The sequence below is a fragment of the Pristis pectinata genome, chromosome 6 (assembly GCF_009764475.1).
Source record: "Pristis pectinata isolate sPriPec2 chromosome 6, sPriPec2.1.pri, whole genome shotgun sequence".
Lineage (NCBI taxonomy): Eukaryota > Metazoa > Chordata > Chondrichthyes > Rhinopristiformes > Pristidae > Pristis > Pristis pectinata.
In genome coordinates, this window is record NC_067410.1 from 104,853,473 (window position 1) to 104,873,807 (window position 20,335).

Consider the following 20,335-nt stretch of genomic DNA (forward strand, 5'->3'; position numbering starts at 1 on the left):
ACTCTATATCTTATCATTCTTAAAACATCAAAACCTCAGTTTACTGTACAGAACCCACAAGGTCTGCCTCCATTTCCATTCAACCTCCTGATCTGTTCTTGGTATCTGCCCCGCACCTTGGCCAGCAACCCTTTCTTAATTGCTTCAGTAAACCAACAATTGAATTCATCAGTATTTTGAAATTTGAGCTTGTCAGGTATGCAAATCCTAATCCTTACAATCAAAACTCTTGTATGATTTTCAACTGCAGTTTTTGCAAACTTTAAACTTTAGAACTGATTCCTTACATGTCCAAATTTCCTATTTTTGAATGTCCTTATGCATTTTGAATAGATTCCACCAAATGTGATGAATTCTATTTTTTGTTCTTTTGGCTTTGTGTCTCCGAAGTAATAAAGTGCTTCTTCAGCTTCTGTTTTGTCAAGCCTACTAACATGCACTTCCAATTTAGCAATTGTGAAAGTATGTCTGATAGTGTCATCTCCATAAAGGGCTTGATTTTTGATCCCATTATTTTTTTCTAAACATTCTCTCCTACAATAACTAATTTATTTAAAAATGTTTGTGTAAGAATGATCAAAAATCATCACTTACTTGGGTCAAGATATCCTTTCGAAGGTTTCCTTTCCAATGGTGCAAATTGCAGCCTGTGCAAGCTAGCCTAAAATGAGTGCACCCATGGAAAGTATCAGGTCTCTATCTTCGTTCAGAGAAGTTACCGAGCAGATAAACAGCAGGTTACGCGTAGCAAATTTGTCACCCTTGAGCGGTCATGAAGATTTTGAGGAAGTTGTTACTTCCTCACTTTTAAGCATAGAGCAATCAAATTTGGTCATCTAGTCGACACTGAAACTGAGTGTTTGTCAGTGCACACCAGTAAACGAAAATCAGAGAAAACCCACAGATGCTGAAAATCAGAAACAAAAACAGACGATACTGGGAATACTCAGCAGGTCAGGCAGCATCTGTGGAGAGAGAAACCGAGCTTAATGTTTCAGGTCAAAGTTGCTGTGATTTGGAATGTGCTGCCTGAAAAGACATTGGAAGCAGATTTAGAAGGAGTGGCACCAGGTAGTAGAGCTGCTGCCTGTGTTCACCTGGGGTTCCTCACACATCCCAAAGGCGCACAGGTTGGTAGTTGATTGGCCACTGTAAATTGTCTCTAGATCGAGGCATTTGCATGCAAATCCTACCACAAATCGGAGGGAAATCTAATTGAACACAGACTGAGAAAAGTCGCTGTATGAGGCAAGCGGTGGAGTCTGACAGGAATTGACGAGAATATGTGACAGTAAAGTGGGATTGGAGTGTGGTTAATGTAACTGAGCACTTAATGGTTGGCATGGACTTGGTGGGCCGAAGTCTTTCAAGGCGGATGTTTGGCTAAAGTACAGTATCCATTAGCAGCTGCCCAAGTTGCCTCTCTCTTCCCTTAGCTTCCTGAAAGTGGCCACTGTCCAGCTATTGCACAACCTGAGCTGCATTGCATATTGTGATAGTGCTGCAGTTGTGCTGTCGGAATAAACTGAGCTCATTAAGTTTATTAAACTAATGAGATGAGATGTGTGTCAGTTATTTTAGGTTAAGTAATTCTTACCTGCTGACTCTTTCCAGCAATTTTAGCTCCAAGGTTTCTGACATTGCAGTATCTCATTCATGATTTCCTTCTAATTTCCTTTCATCTAATGGCGATCCTAGCTGTATGTCTCGTTACCAATAGACAAAGAATATAAGCAGTCCATCACTACATACTTCTGCAACTCTCTTGACACTTTATGGTTCCAAGCTTCTTAACCATTGTTTCTCATAAAGATTAACCATTGTTTCTCATAAAGATTAGCCATTGTTTCTCATAAAGAATCACTTTATTGATTTTAATGTGAGGAAGTCTCCACTGTACGTTTTCTAATGGCATTAAGTTAATATCAATGATTTCATGCAATGTTTCAATCTTAATGTAGTTGTATCAAAACTGACAAACTTATTTTCCTTGTGCATGCAATTTTATGCATATGTATCTAGGACTCCTGGATCTGGTCATTTTGAGTCCAAATTCAAAGGAGATGTACAGGGCAAAGTTTTTTTTACATGGAGAGTGGTGGGTGCCTGGAATGTTCTGCCAGGAGAGGTGGTGGAGGCAGATACTATAGAGGCATTTAAGAGGCTCTTGGATAGGCATGTGAATGTGCAGAGAATGGAGGGATGTGGACATTGTGTAGGCAGAAGGGATCAGTTTACTGTATTGATCTTAATGTGAGGAAGTCTCCATTGTACATTTTCTAATGATGTTAATTTAATGTCAAAAATTTTATACAATGTTCCAACCTTAATGTAGTTCTATCAAAATTTCCATACTTATTTCCTTCTGCATATAATTTTATGCATGTGTATCTAGGACACCTGGATCTGGCCATCTTGAGTCCTCTCCCTCTGTTTTGCACAGAAACAGTCATAAACATCCAAGTTAGGATTTTCTTCACAGTTTCCCTGCTCTTGAAACAGAAGGACCTCAGTTTAACATCTTGAGCTGAAACATTGTGCAACTGCCACTGCAGCTGTCTCTCAGAGTCAACGAGTTTCATGTGCCTACGTCTCTGGATTTCTCAACTTTCCCACTTTGTCGAAAGTGATACCTTGGGTTTATTAAATAAGTTTCTGGACTAAAGGGAAAGCGAGGGTTCAATGGACCTGGCATGAAAGGCCAGTGAGACTGCATTTGGAGTATTGTGTTCAGTTTTGGTCACCCTGTTGTAGGAAAGATGCTGTAAGGCTGGAAAGAGTGCAGAGATTTATGAGGATGTACCCGGAATCAAGGGACTGAGTTATGGAGAGCGGTTGAGCACATTGAGATTCCTTTCATTGGAGCATAGGAGAATGAGGGGTGATTTCAAAGAGGTGTATAAAATCATGAGGGGCAGAGACAGGGTGAATACACACAGTCTTTTTCCCAGGGTTGGGGAACCAAGAACTAGAGGGCAGAGGTTCAAGTTAGATTTAATAGGAACCTGAGGGGCAACTTTTTCGCCCAGAGGGCTGTCAGCATATGGAATGAGCTGCCAGAGGTAATGGTTGAGGCAGGTACATTAACAACATTTAAAAGGTACTTGGACAGGTACATGGATAGGAAAGGTTTGGGGGATATGGGCCAAACGTGGGCAATGGGACTAACTTGGATCAGAATCTTGTTGGCATCTTGTCTGAATCTTGGTCTGTATGACTCTGTGGAAGTGCAGGTGCAGCCAAGGTCAGATCGGCCATGATCTTAATGAATTGGGTTGAGGGGCCAAATTCCTGGTTCTTTTAATTTAATATTGTAGCGGCTGCTACCGCGATGTGAAAGCAAGATACTAGTCGGTGGGCTGCAGAACAAAACTGATCTATTTTCCCGCCGTGTGCAGGCCTTTTAAGAGGAACGGTTCCCGCCCACTGAAAACGGAAATTATGTATGCGCTATGTCATCAAACTTTTCCCGCTTGCGGGTTCTCCCTGTCGCTCGGGGAAGATGAAGGCCCAACGCCACCTTGGGCCTTGTGATGCGCGACCCGACCGCCGAGCTGGTTTGCTTGCTCGGACAGTGAGTCACTACACAAGCTCCACCCCCCCCCCCCCCAGGTCCCCAAGGTTCACGGGCTGTGCTAGCCATTGCTTAGGAGGTTGGCCTCTGCGTCGCAGTGTTGCGACCTCGACTGGTTGTTGTAGATCTAAATGGGTCAGTTTGAGGCGGTCTGTCATGAAGACCTCTTCCTTGCCCCCAGTGTCCAAAATAAAGGTGGACCCATTATTCCTGATGACCCGGAATGGCGCCTCGTATGGTCATTGCAACGGTGCCTGGGGTGTGCCCCTGCGAATGAAAACGAACTTACAGTCTTGTAGTTCCTTGGGCTCACAGGATGGGGCTTGACCATTCCGCGAAGTGGGAATCGGTGCCAAGCTGCCGAGCCTCTCGCGCAGTCTTTCCAGGACTGCCGTGGATTGTTCCTCTTGGCCCCGAAGGGTTGGTATGAAATCCCCTGGGACGACCGGGGCGCACCGTACACGAGTTCAGCTGATGAAACGTGGGCGTATGCTGAGCAGGACCCAAGGCAGTTCGTCGACCCAGTTAGGACCTTTCAGGCGGGCCATCAGGGCTGATTTCAGATGGCGGTAGAAACGTTCCACCAACCCATTTGATTGAGGGTGGTAGGCCGTGGTGGTGTGCAGCTGCGTCCCTAGCATGTTCACTAATGCAGACCAGAGGCTGGAGGTAAACTGGGTGCCCCTGTCTGAAGTGATGTGGGCTGGAACACCAAAACGTGAGATCCAAGTTGTGAGCAGTGCCCGGGTGCAGGAATCAGTCGTGATGTCGGATAGAGGGGTTGCCTCTGGCCACCTCGTGAACCGGTCCACGATGGTAAGGAGGTACCGGGCTCCTCTTGAAACTGGTAGAGGACCAACGAGGTTGACATGGATGCAGTCAAATCTTCTACGGGTAGGCTCGAACTGCTGTGGCAGGACCTTGGTGTGTCATTGGGTTTTTGATGTCTGGCAGTGCGGACAAATCCTGGCCCACTCACTGACCTGTTTGCGCAGGCCATGCCAGACGAACTTGCTGGCGACCAGTCGAACAATTGATCTGATGGACGGGTGCGCCAACCCGTGTACCGAGTCGAAAACGTGTTTCTGCCAGGCTGCAGGAACTATAGGGCGGGGTTGACCTGTTGTGATGTCGCAAAGGAGGGTCTGCTGACCTGGACCGACTAAGAAATCTTGGAGCTGCAGGCCCGAGACTGTGGTTCTGTAGCTGGGCAGCTCGTCGTCGGCTTGCTGTGCGTCAGCCAGGGCCGTGTATTCAACACCCAGGGACAGGCTGTGGATGGTCGGTCTGGAGAGCGCGTCAGCAACGACATTGTCCTTTCCGGAGACATGTTGGATATCCGTTGTGAATTCGGAAATGTAGGACAAATGTCGCTGCTGATGAGTTGACCAGGGATCGGAGACCTTGGAGAAGGTGAAGGACAAAGGCTTATGGTCAGTGAAAGCAGTGAAAGGCCTGCCTTCTAAAAAGTACCAGAAATGCTGGACTGCCAGGTACAGTGCTAGAAGTTCCCGATCAAAAGCACTGTATTCCAGTTCGGGTGGTCTAAGGTGCCTGCTGAAAAATGCCAAGGGTCGCCAACGGCCTTCGATTAGTTGTTTCAGTACTCCACCAACCACGGTATTGGATGCGTCCACCGTGAGGGCGGTTGGGACGTCTGTCCTAGGGTGTACCAGCATCGCGACGTCTGCCAGGGCGTCCTTGGCCTTAACAAAGGCAGCCACAGCCTTGTCGTTCCAGGCGATGTCCTTGCCCTTGCCAGACATCGGCGAGAACAAAGTGCGCATGATACGGGCTGCTGCAGGGATGAACCGATGCTAAAAGTTGACCATCCCCAGGAATTCCTGCAGGCCTTTGACCGTGTTGGGGCGGGCAAAATTGCGGATAGCGTCTACCTTGGCGGGTAGGGGTATTGCTCCTTTGCTGGTGATTCTGTGGCCGAGGAAATCGATAGAGTGGAGTCCGAATTGGCACTTGGCCGGGTTGATAGTGAGGCCGAAATCATGGAGACGGGAGTACAGTTGGCGGAGGTGGGAAAGGTGTTCTTGGCGGTTACGGCTGGCGATTAGTATGTCATCTAAGTAAATGAACATGAAGTCCAGGTCTCGGCCTACCGCGTCCATCAGCCGCTGGAAAGTCTGCACAGATTCCTTAAGGCCAAACGACATTTGAAGGAATTCGAAGAGGCCGAATGGAGTGATAAGTGCAGTTTCGGGGACGTCGTCAGGGTGGACCGAGATTTGGTGGTATCCCCGGACGAGGTCCACCTTGGAGAAGATGTGGGCCCCGTGTAGGTTCGCTGCGAAGTTCTGGATGTGAGGGAAGCAGTAGCGGTTTGGGGTGGTGGCATCATTCAGCCTGCGGTAGTCGCCGCAGGGCCTCCACCCGCCGGTGGCTTTGGGGACCATGTGCAGGGGGGAGGCCCAGGGGCTGTCTGACCTGCGAACAATCCCCAGCTCCTCCATGTGGCGGAACTCTTCCTTTGCCAGGTGGAGCTTGTCTGGAGGTAGTAGTTGTGCTCGGGCATGAAGGGATGGCCCTGTGGTAATGATGTGGTGCTGCACCCTGTGTTTGGGTATCGAATTTGTAAACTGAGGTGCCAAAACCGATGGGAACTCAGCTAGGAGCTTGGTGAACTCATTGCCAGACAGGGAAACGCCGTCCAGGCGCGGGGCTGGTAGTCTGGCTTCTCCCAGGGGGTAGGTTTGGAAAGTTCTGGAGTGCACTAGCCGCTTCCCTCGCAGGTCGACTAACAGGCTGTGGGCCCGAAGGAAATCGGCTCCCAGGAGTGGCTGGGCGATGGCGGCAAGGGTAAAGTTCCAGGTAAAACGGCTGTCGCCTAATTGTAATTGAACTGTACAGGTACCGAAAGTCCGTATCATTGTGCCGTTTGCGGCATTGAGTACAGGACCTTGTTGCCTGTTACGAGTGTTGCAGCCGGTCGGGGGCAAAATACTGACCTCTGCTCCAGTATTGACGAGGAAACGACGCCCAGACTGCTTGTCCCGAACGAATAGGAGGCTGTGTTGGTGGCCCCGTCGTAGCCATCAGCGGTGGCCGGCCCTGGCGTTTCCCTGAAACTTGCAGGGTGGCCGGCATCGACGGGCCTCAGCACCCCACCTCTGATGGTAGAAACACAGCTGGTCGTCAGTGCCGTCGTCTGTGTTTCTGGGGTGTGGTTGCTCGGTTGCTGGAGACTGGTTTAGGTAGGCGTTGGGCTTTCGGCCTGGCGATTTGGCTGATGGACGACCCGCTCTCACGTTTGGCCTTCCACAGGACACCTGCCTGGGCAGCTACCTCACGTGGGTTGCTGAAATTGGCGTTGGCCAACAGCAGGTGAATGTCCTCGGGTAGTTGTTCGAGGAAGGCCTGTTTGAACATTAGGCAAGGCTTATGTCCCTCAGCCAAGGCCAGCATCTCGTTCATTAGGGCCGATGGGGATCTGCCCCCAGGCCATCGAGATGAAGGAGGCGGGCAGCGCGCTCACGACAGGAGAGGCTGAAGGTCCGAATAAGAAGGTCTTTTAAAGCTAGGTACTTATCCTCCAGAGGAGGAGACTAGGTGAAGTCTCTGACCTGGGCGGCTGTCTCCTGGTCCAGAGAGCTGACCACGTGGTAGTACTTTGTGGAGTTGGAGGTGATTTGCCGAAGTTGGAATTGTGCTTCAGCCTGGTTGAACCAGACACTGGGCCGAAGCATCCAAAAGGTGGACAGCCTGAGTGCCACTGCATTGGCTGCTGTGTTGTCGTCCATTGTGCAGGTCCAAAATCTATTTGGACCGTCGGGGTCACCAACGTAGTGGCTGCTACCGCGATGTGAAAGCAAGACACTAGTCGGTGGGCTGCAGAACAAAACTAATTTATTTTCCCGCCTTGCACGGGCCTTTTAAGAGGAACGGTTCCCGACCACCGAAAATGGAGATGACATATGCGCTACGTCATCAAACTTTTCCCGCGTGCGGGTCCTCCCCGTCGCTCGGGGAAGACGAAGGCCCAACGCCATCTTGGGCCTCGCTGCTCCGACGATGCGCGACCTGACCGTCGAGCCGGTTCGCTTGCTCAGACGGTGAGTCACTACAATACGTCATTTTGGTGGTATCTGACACCAACTTGATGAGGTGTAGAATTACCAAAGCACTTTGCTTTCCATTGTAAAGGCCTGTTGGTGAACCCATTGGGGCCATCGCCACCTGGCAGACAGCGGACCATTTTGGGGGTTGGGGGGAACAACGAATGGATATGTTTCTTTTATGTTCGATTGTGACCCACTTAATTATGCTTTCCTTGATCATCATTTGGGAAATGGGAGGAATTAACTAAACACACTTATTGTAGGAAAGTTCAAGAAAGTAAATGAGGAGTTATCGCCAGAGGAATTTTGGAGGAAAATATTGGCTCTCTTGGGTGGGTGGTTAGAAAATGTGAGAGACGTATAATGCTTTTGTGCCCTTTTCATTTTGTTCAACTTGAGAGGATAACGTTGAAACTGCTGGTGACTTCTGTGGTATGTTGATCCGAATAGATTTCATGGTACTTTTATCAGAGGGAAGTCGGGAAGAATTTGTCTTGACAAGTTCGACCATTACTTGGCTGGAAATGGGGGATTGGTTGGAGGTGTTACTGGACTGTGGTTTGTTCCTCACTTCACCCGTTTTGATGGTCAGGCTTCTTTTCAGTTTCAACTTTCTACACAGCAGTTTGGTGAAGGATTTACACAGAAGGAAGTAGATGACTGGATCGAGGCAAACGTTAAATGCGCACAGGAACAGTGTGAACTCCTTCGCATAATACAGGCTGTTGAGTGTTGCACAGTCATGCTTGGTCAATCGCCTTCTGTCGTAAGGGATCCTGATAAATTGGTACGGCACAAAGCAGACGAAGAAGACCCCCAGGATGCTAAAAATGTTGCGGTTAGCTTTCTTTACCACGGTGCTAGAGTCCTTCTGAAATTTTTGTTTGGACCAATATATTTTCTTTAAGATGGCTAAATAACACAGAGTGAGAAGGACAAACACAATCCAGAAAATAACTTTGCATTTGATAATTATAAAATGATGCCAAGCGACCCCCATCTTGCTTTTGAGCTTCATGCATGCTGCTGCAGTTTGTACTGTGGGGACCTTGTTGGTCAAAACAATACTTGGCAGGGCAAAGCTCAGCATGAACACCCAGCATCCCACACTGATCGCTTTGGCAACTGTTACTTTCTGCACAACGAGGATTTTCTGAGGTTGCACAATCTTCAGGTACCGGTCGAGGCTGATCAGGCCGAGGAATATTATGCTGATGTACATGCTAGTGTAGAACATGACAGCAGAGTAACGACACACAAAGGCTTCCAACTGCCAGATCCGGTGAGGTGAAGTGGAGAGGATTTTGAACGGAAGTGTAACTACCAGCAGCAGGTCAGCTGCCACAATGTTTTTGAGGTAAATCACAAAGCTGGACTGACTTGGTATTTGGCAGAAGATCCAGGCAGCCAATACATTCAGCAGGAATCCTCCAATGAAGACAATGACATACAAGAGGGGAATGACCATTCTGGTCACAGTTGGGTTACGCAAATCACTGCAGTTCGTAATGTTGGAAGAGTGTTTGCTGTTGTTCATTTCTGACTGAATGAGAGAAACAGAAAGAGAATGAAAATTTAGGAAATGGATAGATTCTATCCAAAGAATAGAATATCATAGTAACTGGAAGGAGTCATAGAATTATACAGCAAGGAAATGGCCACTTTGGCCCACAGAGTCTACACCGACCACCAAGCAACTATTTCCATCTGTTCTACATGAATTCCATTTTATTCTGTTTGATGTGGGTTGACCTGTTGAGTACTTCTAGCATTTCAGTTCTTATTTTATATTTCCCACTTAAACCTTAGAACAGTACCAGGTTCTTAGAACTTAGAACCAGGAACAAGCCCTTTAACCCATGATGTCTGTGCCGACTGTGATGCCAATTTCTGTCTATATGCCTCTTAAACACTTCTGTCATATCTGCTTCTATCGCCTCCCCTGACTCTCTTTACCCTACCTCTGCATCTCCTAATTTTGTAAACTTCTGTCAGGTCGCCTCCAGTGCTCCAGGGAAAACAGTGCAAGTTTGTCCAATCTCTCCTTTAGTTAATAGTCTCTCATTCAGCCAGCTTCCTCTGCACCCTCTCTGAAGGCTCCACACTTTTCCTGTAATGTGGCGTAATCTTGCTGTCATCTGATAAAGGCATGTATGCCGTATGCTGCCTTTACTGCCTTATCTACTGTGTTGTCACCCTCAGGGAGTTTTGGATTTACACCCCAAGATCCCTCTGTACATCTCTTTTCCAAAGGACCCTGCCATTTACTGTATACTTTCATCTTGCATTTTACCTCCCGAAGTGCCACACCTTGCATTTAGCCAGATTAAACTCCGTGCCATCTCTCTGCTTACATTTCCAACTGGTCTATATCCTTTGACAGCCTTCCTCACTATCCACAACTGTGCCAATTTTTGTGCCATCTGCAGACTTAGTAATTCAGCCCACCTACATTTTTGTTCCATCATATATTTAAGTAACAAGAGAGGTCCCAGCAGCGATCCCTGAGGAACACTGCTGGTCAGTCAGAATAACACACCTCCACTACTACCCTCAGGATAATTTTGAATCCAATCTAGCAAGTTGCCTTGGATCCCATCTTTTGGATCAGCCTATCGTGAAGGACCTTGTTGAATGCTTTACTAAGGTTCATTTAGAATTTTTTGTTTTCACTCCTTTTATCTTTCCCATATTCTCATGAAGTTCCCTCAGACTCTACCACTCACCCACACAAGGATTTGATTTCCAGTGGCCAGTTACTCTATCAACTCTCACGCCTTTGTAACATTAGGGGAAGCTGGATCCCCAGAGGAATCCCACGCAGTCACAGGGAGAACATGTAAAATCTACACAGTCAGCGCCGGAGGTCAGGATCCATAGAACCATACAGCACAAAACAGGCCCTTCGGCCCACCATGTTGTGCCGTCCATCAAACCACCCTCAAAGGTTCCTCGTGGATGGATTACCGCGAGTTAATCGTTACCGTAAGTTAATTGATTACCGTGAATTACCCTGGCTATGTAGGAATGTGGCGAGAATAAAAGGGGATCACTGATGGCTGGCATGGACTTGGTGGACTGAATGGCCGGTTTCTCTGCTGTCAGATTCGAAGGAGGTCAAAAAAAAACCTGCAGATGCTGAAAATCTGAAATAAAAGCCGAAAACGTTGGCTCACTCAGCCAGTCAGTGAGCATCTGTGAAAGCGACACAGACTATAACGGTTCAGGCCGTCAGAACTGGGACAGACTTACTTCTTCCTGAACTGTGACAGAACCCTTGTCCACATGGCATCTACCTCCAGTACACCTGTTCTCAGCCCTTCCCCTAGACACAATAAGGATGGAGATCCCCTGGTTCTCATCTTCCACCCACCAGCCACCATGTTCAATGGATCATGCTGTGCAAGTTCTGCCAGCTTCAGTGAGATTCCACCACCAGACACACCTTTCGCTTTCCTCCTCTTTCAGCCTTTCAAAGGGACCATTCGCTGACCTCCTCTTTCAGCCCCACCAGCCATTCCACTTCTTTAAAGGCACTTTTCCCTGCAGTCACAGCAGGTACAACACTGGTCCTTATACCTCTCTCCTTCCCACTATCCAGAAACAGAAACAGTCCTTCCAGGTGAAGCACCCGTTCACTCACACCTCTTCCAATCTAATGTACTGCATTCACAATGTGACCTCTGCATTGGAGGAACCAAACTCAGATGACCATTTAGCGAGGTACTTGCTTTCAGTGCACAGGGGTGATTTGGAGAACCCCTGTTGCCCCTCCACTTCAATTCTGCTTTCCACCTCCACCGTGATCTATCTGTCGTTTCCTGGACTGTTATAACAAAGCTTGAGGAACGTACCTTCCATCTGGTCACATTGCAGCTCTCCAGAGGCATTATTTGTATTTCACAACTGCAAGTACTCTGTCTGATTTTAGAACTGGTCATTTCTGCTGCAAGGCATCCAAATTTGTTATTGGCTCAGTTTCTCCTTCTGCATTAGCACAGCCTGACCTGCTGGGCATGTCTGACAGCCATACATATCACAGCACTTTGCATTGAGTTTGTTTGTGTTATCACTCTTGAACTGCTCCCATACCCACCACTGACCCCCATAGCAACTCCAGCCCCACAGATAGTCCCACCTCCCCACTACTTCGCTGCAATTTCAAACCAGTTTTTCTCTTTCCCAGTTCCAACGACCTAAACAGCTAATCCTGTTTTTCTTTCCACAGCTGCTGCCACAGCTGAATGTTTCCAGCATTTTCATTTGGAACATGAGTGAGTGGAGCATGTTAGGGAGTAAACAAGTAATTTTCGATATTTGTGGGGAATGATTCACCTTTGTTGCCGAAGTTGATTTTGTACGATTGAGGCAACGGCCTCCCAATGTTGACCAAAGGAACCAAATCCATAGACACCTCCACATCACCGGTTAAATGCTTCATCAGTCTACATTATTTCCTGAAACTGGCCACCTTCCTCCCCTCTCTGCACCCTCTCTGCTTGCAGGATGCTGTCTGATACATTGGTCCCTGAGACTGACTGCCTTCCTCCCCTCTCTCCACCCTTGCTGCTTGCAGAACGTTGTCTGCTACTTTCTTGCTTCTCAGCAGTGGTAATGTTGCCCGCTTCTCCCTTTCCCTCCTTCACATTCCCTCCCCATCCCAACCCTGACCTCAGTTTAACCCAGTTACAAGCCTGGATCATTTCTGATCCATTTATTGGTTTATTATTGTCACATGTACCGAGATACAGCAAAAAGCTTTTTTGCATGCCATCCAGACAGATCATGCTATACATAATTACACGGAAGAAATAAAAAGAAAACAATGCAAAACATAGTGTTGCATTTACAGAGAAAGTGCAGTGCAGGTAGACAATTCTGAATTAGCTAGACCTCAAACCTTGCTGTCCTGTCATGTACAGCAGTGCTTAAATCAAGAAAGCCCAATGCCCTCAATGATGCAATTGGGAAAAAATTGGAACTCTATATCTTATTCTTTAAAACATCAAAACCTCAGTTTATTGTGGAGAACCCACAAGGTCTGTCTCCAATCACATTTGCCCTGATCTTCTGTTCTCGACGTCTGTTCCCCACCTTGGCTTGGAACCCCTTCTTAATTGCTTCAATAAACCAACAAATGAATTCATCAATATTTTGAAATTTGAGTTTATCATGTATGCAAATCCTAATCCTTATGACTGTTGTACTCTATGGTTTTCGAGCTGGAAACTTTAGAACTTGCACATCTAAATTTCCTATTTTTGAATGTTGTTATGCATTTTGAAATCTTTTTTCTTCCTGGTTTGAGGTTCCAGAGAAATAAAGTGCTTCTTCAGTTTCTGTTTTGTCAACCCAAGCAATTGAGAATGTACATCTGATAGTGTCGTCTCCTTAAAGAGCTCAATTTTCAGTCCCATTAGTTTGTATCACATGCATGGCAGCAAGTTGCAATGTTTCCATATCATTTTTAAGTTTCTCTTTACAATAACCCATTTATTTTCAAATTTTACATAAACACAATTGAAAATCATCACTTACTCCAGTCAAGAATATTCTTTCCGAAGTTTCCTTTCCAACTGTGCGAATTCCAGCCTGTGCAAGCTAGCCTAAAGCTAGTGGACCCCTGCCTTCCTTCAGAGAATTCACTGAGCAAATGAACAACAGATAATGTGTCACCCTTGAGCAGTCATGAAGATTTTGAGGAAGTTGATGTTTCCTGACTTTTGATGGTAGAGTCATCAAGTTATAAATAGAGTCATACAGCGTGGAAAAAGGCCCTTCGGCCCCACTGGTACATGCCAGCCAAGATGCCTTATCTAAGCTGGTTCCATTTGTGCCATAACCTTCCAAACCTTCCCAATTCATGTTCCTGTCCAACTGTCTTTTAAAAGTTGTTATTGTACTCGTCTCAACCACTTCCTCTGGCAGCTCATTCCACATACATACCACACTTTGTGTGTAAAACAAAAGTTACCCCTCAAGTTCCTCTCAAATCTTTCCCCTCTCATCTTAAACCTATGCTCTCCAGTTCTTGATATCCCAGCTCTGGGGTGGGGAGTGGAGTGAAAGACTGAGCGCATTCACCCTATCTATGCCCTTCATGATTTTATGCACCTCTATAAAATCACCTGTCAGTCTACTACGCTCGAAGGAATAAAGTCCCAGCCTGTCCAACCTCTCCCTGTAACACAGTCCCTCAAGTCCTGGCAGCATCCTTGTTAATCTTTTCTGCACTCTTTCCAGTTTAATAACCTCTTTTGTAGAGCAATCAAATTCTGCCCTCCAGTTAACACAAAAAAAACCTGCAGATGCTGAAAATCAGAAACAATAACAGATGATGCCGGGAACACGCATCAGGTCAGGCAGCATCTGCAGAGGGAGAAACCGAGCTAATGTTTCAGGTCAAAGTTGCTGTGATTTGGGATGCGCTGACTGAAAAGGCATTGGAAGCAGATTTAAGAGGAGTGGCACAGGTACTCACAGCTCCAGTGACCCAGGTTCAAACCTGACCTCTGCTGCTGTCCATAGGAAGTTTACTCATTCTCCCTGTGTTCGCCTGGGTTTCCTTGCACCTCCCAAGGGCACACAGGTTGGTAGGTTGATAGGTCACTCTAAATTGTCCCTAGATCCAGGCATATGTGTGCAAATCCTACCACAACTGCAGAGGGAAATCTAATTCAAGTAATTGAACACAGACTGAGAAAAGTTGCTGTATGAGAGGGGAGAGGTGGAACCTGACAGGAATTGACGAGAATATGTGAACAGTAAAGTGGGATTGGAATGTGGTTAATGTAACTGAGCACTTAATGGTTGGCATGGACCTGGTGGGCCGAAGGGCCTGTCCTGAGAGGCGGATGTGTAGCTAAACTACAGTATCCAATAGCAGCTACCTGATTTGCCTCTCTCTTCCCTTAGCTTCCTGAAAATGGCCACTGTCCAGCTATTGCACAACCTGAGCTACATTGAATACTGTGATAGTGCTGCATTTGTGTTGTCGGAACAAACTAAGCTCATTAAAAACAAAAGATAATTTAAGGCAAAAAGGAAATGTTGGCAATTCCTCCCACCCCCCCCCATAGATGCTGCTCGATCCGCTGTGTTCTTCCAGGAGATTGTTTGTAGCTTCAGGTTCCAGCGTTTGCAGCCTCTTGTGTCTCCAAGTTGTCACAGCTCTTGGCTTGGCTCCTGAATAACTTCCAAGATCATTATCATTAACGTTATGTATATTAATTGAATTAATTTGAAATTCAGTAAAAAGATTGAAAAAGAAAAGAAAGAATAACTTCCAGTATCTAATATTCTGTTGGCTCACAGGAGCCAAGCTGCCTTCTGTGGCGGAATTTCCTCTCCACTCTTCCAGCATTGCAAAGCATGAGGTTAATGGAGGGGGGTATAGGGGTGCGAATCATGGAGGAGGAAAAGAGGATTGAAGGGGTGAGACGTTGCAGAAGGACAAAGAACTCGTGGAGTGCTGGAAGGATAGAGAGCTGGGGATGGGGGCATCTCAACTCTGTTTTGTGCCTTGTGCCTGAGCACTTTCCTGACCTCATCTATACCAGATGGTTTTCACTGAATACCTTGCGGCCTTCATGTGCTCATACAAAAATAGACCACAGCAGGTTTGGCCTGGGGTCTTCTACTTCAGCTGAGGATTGGCCCTTCATCACACAAGCTTGGGCGTCCCTGAGGCTTATTGATGATCTAGAGGACGAAGCAGTGAAGTTAACAGCTGAATTTTGGAATTGGAGTAAAAGGTGCAGCCATTACCAATGAGTACTGGGCACTGAAGGTGTATATCTTCATGTGATCAGAGCTATCTCCGTACCAAACAAGAGAAAATGCTGATGTCTCATTCTTTCATGTTTATCAACTTGTTTAATTAGAAAAGCGCTGTTCGAGAATGGGGGAAGTCGAAGTGTGAGATAACAAGCTATCTGTGGGTTGGAAATAATTTCTCAGAACAACCAGTAATTGCCCAATGAGAGCAGCTGGCTGCACTCAACTTTGTGTTTCTACTGATTCCATTTACACTTCCTTTGATCCATCTTTTATTTCCTCACATGTCCTATTACCCTTTGTCCAGTATTGTCATCCCTTAAGTGTCTGATGCATGTTTTCCTATCAAAGCCATACCCTACTCCTCCGTTCTCTGTTTATTAAAACCTCTTTTCTCTCCAATCTTCCAGTAATAACTGAATGCAGAATATAGTGTTACAGAGAAAGTGCAAGCAGACAATAAGGTGTAAGGCCACAACGAGGTAGATTGTGAGGTCAAGAGTCCATTTTTATCCTACAAGAAGTTTGTTCAATAGTCTTATATCAGCGGGATAGAGCCGTCCTTGATCCTGATGGTGCGTGTTTTAAAGCTTTTGTATCTGCTGCCCAATGGAAGGGGGAGAAGAGGGAATGTCCAGGTGGGGGGTGGGGGTCTTTGAGGCAACAGGAAGTGTGTTTAGAAGGACCTGGGTGTCCTTGTGCACAAATTATGAAAATTAACAGGCAGGTGAGGCAAAACAGACAGCTAGTAGACAAGAGTCCATGGAGGGGAGGCTGGTGTTTGTGATGGACTGAGCTGTGTTCACAACCCTCTGCAGTTTCTTGCAGTCTCGAGCAGAGCAGTTGCTGTACCAAGCTGTGATGCATCTGGAGAGGATGCTTTCTGTGGTTCACCTATAAAAATTGGTGAGAATCAACAGGGATGTGCCGAAATTCCTTAGCCTCCTACGGAAATAGAGGTGCTGGTGAGCTCTCGTGGCCATTGTAATGGAGAACATTATAAAGGAGAGCACTATTGCCACAAAATCCATTGAGTTGAGCCATCTTTATAGAATATGTTTTCAACTGGTATTGGATCAGTAACAGAAAAGTTTAATTGACATTTTGTAGAATTTTACTGTGTTATGAGGCTACTTAGCCTGGCTGTAGGATGGCTGTAAGAACTTGACGTGGGCTGACCAATTAATCTCATATTCCTGCTGTTTCATCATAGCAATCTCCGCAATTGTTTTCTTTCCAAATATAAATCCTTTTACAGTAGCCTTCATTATGTTTGTGGATGGCTAGCATCATGACTGATCTTTTTTTGAACAGCCAGTGTCAGAAAATCCACCAAGAAAATGATTGGGAGCTCAAAAACGGACTGAGGCTAAATTTGCAAGGAGAATGGAATGAAAGCAGAATATCAAAGTTTCTATAAGTATGTAAACAGAGAAAAAAATTCCTGTCAGAAAAGGGAGAATTTGTAATAGAGAACAAAGAAGTGGCAGTGGAATTAAACAAATACTTTGGTTCTGCCATCACAGAAGAGGATAGAAATAATTTCCTGGAAGTGCCAGGGAACCAAGAGTACAGTGAAAAGGAAATTAGTATAGGTCAAAAAACCATGTGAGAAATTAATGGTTCTGAAAGCTGATAAATCCCCAGGGCCTAATAATCGACATCCAACATAAAAGAGGAAGCCATGGAAATGGGGGATGCATAGGCTGTCATCTTCCAAAGTTCTATGGATCATGAATGGTTCTTGCAAATTGGAGGGTAGCAAATGGAATCCTGCTATTTAGAAAGGGAGGCCGAGAGAAAATGGAAATGCAGACTGGTTAGCCTAATATCGTTGGTAGATATTGAGGTGAATGGGATTGGAAGTAGTAAATTGACTCAAGTTGGATGACAGGAAACAGAAGAGGAATAAAGTGGTCTTTCTCGAAGTGGCAGAGGGTGACTCGTGGGGTGATAGTGGGATCAGTGTAATAGAACATATACCAGTACAGCACATGAACAGTCCCTTTGACCCACAGTGTCTGTGCTGACCATGATGCCAATCGAAGCTAATCTCATCTGCCTGCACATGGTCTATATCCCTCCATTCCCTGCCTGTTCATGTGCCTGTCTAAATGCCTCTTAAACTTTTCTATAGTATCTGCTTCTACCACCTCTCCTGGTAGCGCGTTCCAGGCACCTGCCACTCTTTGTGCAAATAAAATTTTGCCTTGTAAATCTCCTTTAAACTTTCTCCCTCTCACCTTAAAGCTATGCCCTCTAGTATTTGACACTTCCACCCTGGGAAAAAGACTCTATCAGGTTGCACCTCAGCCTCTGACACTCCAGAGAAAACAATCGAAGTTTGGTCAACCTTTCCTTATTGCTAATACTCTCTAATCCAGGCAGCATCCTGGTGAACCACTTCTACATCCTCTTCAAAGCCTCCATATCCTTCCTGTAATGGGGTGACGAGAATTGGACACACTATTACAGATGAGGCCTAACCAAAGCTTTATACAGCTGCAACATGACTTTACGACATTTAAACTCAACAGATTGACCGATGAAGGCAAGTATTCTGTGCACTGCCTTTACCATCCTATCTGCTTGTGTTGCCATTTCAGGGATCTATGGTCTTGCACCCCAAGATCCCTCTGCTTCTAAGGGTCCTGCCTTTTACTGTATACATTCCGCTTACATTTGACCTTCCAAATTGCAACACCTCACATTTGTCTGGATTAAACTCCATCTGCCATTTCTCTGCCCACATATCCAACTGGCCTACATTCTGCTGAATCCTCTGACAACCTTCCTCACTAATTTTGTGTTGTCTGCAAACTTACTAATCAATCCACCTGCATTTTGATCCAAATCATTATTTATATATATATATATATATATATCTATATATATCTATGTATATCTATATATGTTCACATAAAGAAACAACAGAGGTCCCAGCACTGATCCTTGGGAACATCACAGGTCACAGGTCTCCAGTTAGAGTAACACCCCTCCGCCACTACTCTCTCTTCCAAGGCCAAGCCAATTTTGAATCCAATCTACCAAGTAACTGTGCATCCCAAGTGCCTTAAGGCCTTGTTGAAAGCTTTACTAAAATCCATGTATGCAGCGTCCACTGCCCTACCCTCATCAATCATCTTTGTCCCTCCTGAAAAAAACTCAATCAAGTTTGAAGGCCGTGACCTCCCCTGCACAAAGCCATACTGACTGTCCTTAATAAGTACATGTTCTTACACATGTGAGTAGATCCTACCCTAAGAATCTTCTCCAATGATTTCCCTGGCACTGATGTAAGGTTCGCCAGCCTATAATTTCCTGTTTTGTTTCTACTGCCCTCTTAAACCAAGGGACAACATTGGCCTCCAGCCCTCTGGGACCTCACCTGTGGCTGAGGAGAATATAAAGATCTTTGTCAAGGCCCCAGCAGTCTTCTCTCTTGCCTCTCTCAATTAACTAGGATAGATCCCATCAGGATCTGGGGACTTATCCACCTTAATGCTCTGCAAGAGACCAAACACTTCCTCTTCCTTTATATCAAAATGCCCCAGGTTATCAGCAGACCCCTTCCTGATCTTACTATCCTGCATGCCCTTCTCCTTGGTGATGCAATGAACTCTTTTAGTACCCTGGCCCATTTCCTCTGGCTCCAGGTAGTGTTTCTAAGTCTGTCGCTGCCATGAAATAGATAACATCATGAGGGTGTGAGGAGGGTACAAAGAGACTTCAAGGTGATTTAAACAGGTTGAATGAGTGAGCAGATACATAAGATATCTTTGTTAGTCACATGTACGTCGAAACACACAGCAAAATGCATCTTTTGCGTAGAGTGTTCTGAGGGCAGCCCGCAAGTGTCGTCATGCTTCCGGCGCCAACATAGCATGCCCCCAACTTCCTAACCAGTATGTCTTTGGAATTTGGGAGGAAACCAGGGCACCCAGAGGAAACCCATGTAGACACGGGGGAGAACGTACAAACTCCTTACAGACAGTGGCCAGAGTTGAACCTGGGTCGCTGGCTCTGTAATAGTGTTGCGCTAACTGCTACACTACCGTGCCTGCCACTGCAGTATAATCTGGATAAATGTGGTATCCATTGCAGCTGGAAAGACAAAGGCAAAATTTAAAGAAACAGTGATAGATTAGGAAGCGTTGATGTACAGAGGGATCTGGGTGACCTTGTACATCAGTCACTGAAAACAGACATGCAGTGCAGCAGTTAAGGCAAATGTTATGTTGGCCTTCATTGCAAGAGGTTTTGACTACAGGAGCGAGGATACCTTGCTACAATTGTACAGGGCCTTCATAAGATCATATCTGGAGTACTGTGTACAGTTTTGATCTTCTTGTCCAATAAAGAATAGATTTACCATAACGGGAGTACATCAAAGGTTCCAGACTGATCCCTGGGGTGGTGGGACTGTCGAAGGAAGTCAGTTGGTTTGATTAGGTATTGACGATGATTTAGAATAAGGTGCAGAGAAGAGGAGGGGTTCTCATTGGAATGTACAAAATCCTGAAAGCACTGTGCTGATTGGGGGATGTTTGCCCTAGCTGTGAAGTCTGGAACAGCGATGCAGTCTCAGGGTATGTGGTAAGACCTTCAGGACCGAGATGAGCAGAAATTTCTTCACTCAGAATGTGGTGAATCTGTTCTCTACCACAGAGGGCTGTGGAAACTAAGATGCTGGATATTCTTATGATGGAGATAGTTTGGGGAGAGAGAGAGAGCACAAATATGGCTTTGAGATCAAAGATCCACCATGATCGTAATGGATGGCAGAGCAGGGTTGAATGGTCCACTACTTTTTTATCTTCTACTTGCATGACTGGCAGAAAGATATTTTTGATAAGAAGAACCTGATAAGAAGATTTCAGATATGGTGATGGATGGAGTAATGCTAGAAATAATT

At 45.9% G+C, this 20,335-nt stretch overlaps 2 protein-coding genes across 2 annotated transcripts in view; one reads left to right on the plus strand and one right to left on the minus strand.

Moving 5' to 3' along the window:
• The window catches only part of LOC127571939 (mediator of RNA polymerase II transcription subunit 12-like protein), a 499,625-nt gene that overhangs the window by 261,139 nt on the left and 218,151 nt on the right, over nucleotides 1-20,335 (plus strand). The window lies entirely within an intron of this gene.
• On the minus strand, nucleotides 7,427-13,265 carry LOC127571942 (P2Y purinoceptor 14-like). The gene is made up of 2 exons (XM_052018707.1): nucleotides 13,183-13,265; nucleotides 7,427-9,187 (listed from the first exon to the last, which is right to left on the minus strand). The coding sequence occupies exon 2, from the start codon at nucleotides 9,179-9,181 to the stop codon at nucleotides 7,985-7,987; it is 1,197 nt and encodes a 398-aa protein (XP_051874667.1). The 5' UTR covers nucleotides 9,182-9,187; nucleotides 13,183-13,265; the 3' UTR covers nucleotides 7,427-7,984.

Excerpts from the sequence above, each read along its gene's own strand:
- LOC127571942 (XM_052018707.1), bottom strand. The coding sequence starts at position 9,181 with ATGAACAACAGCAAACACTCTTCCAACATTACGAACTGCAGTGATTTG.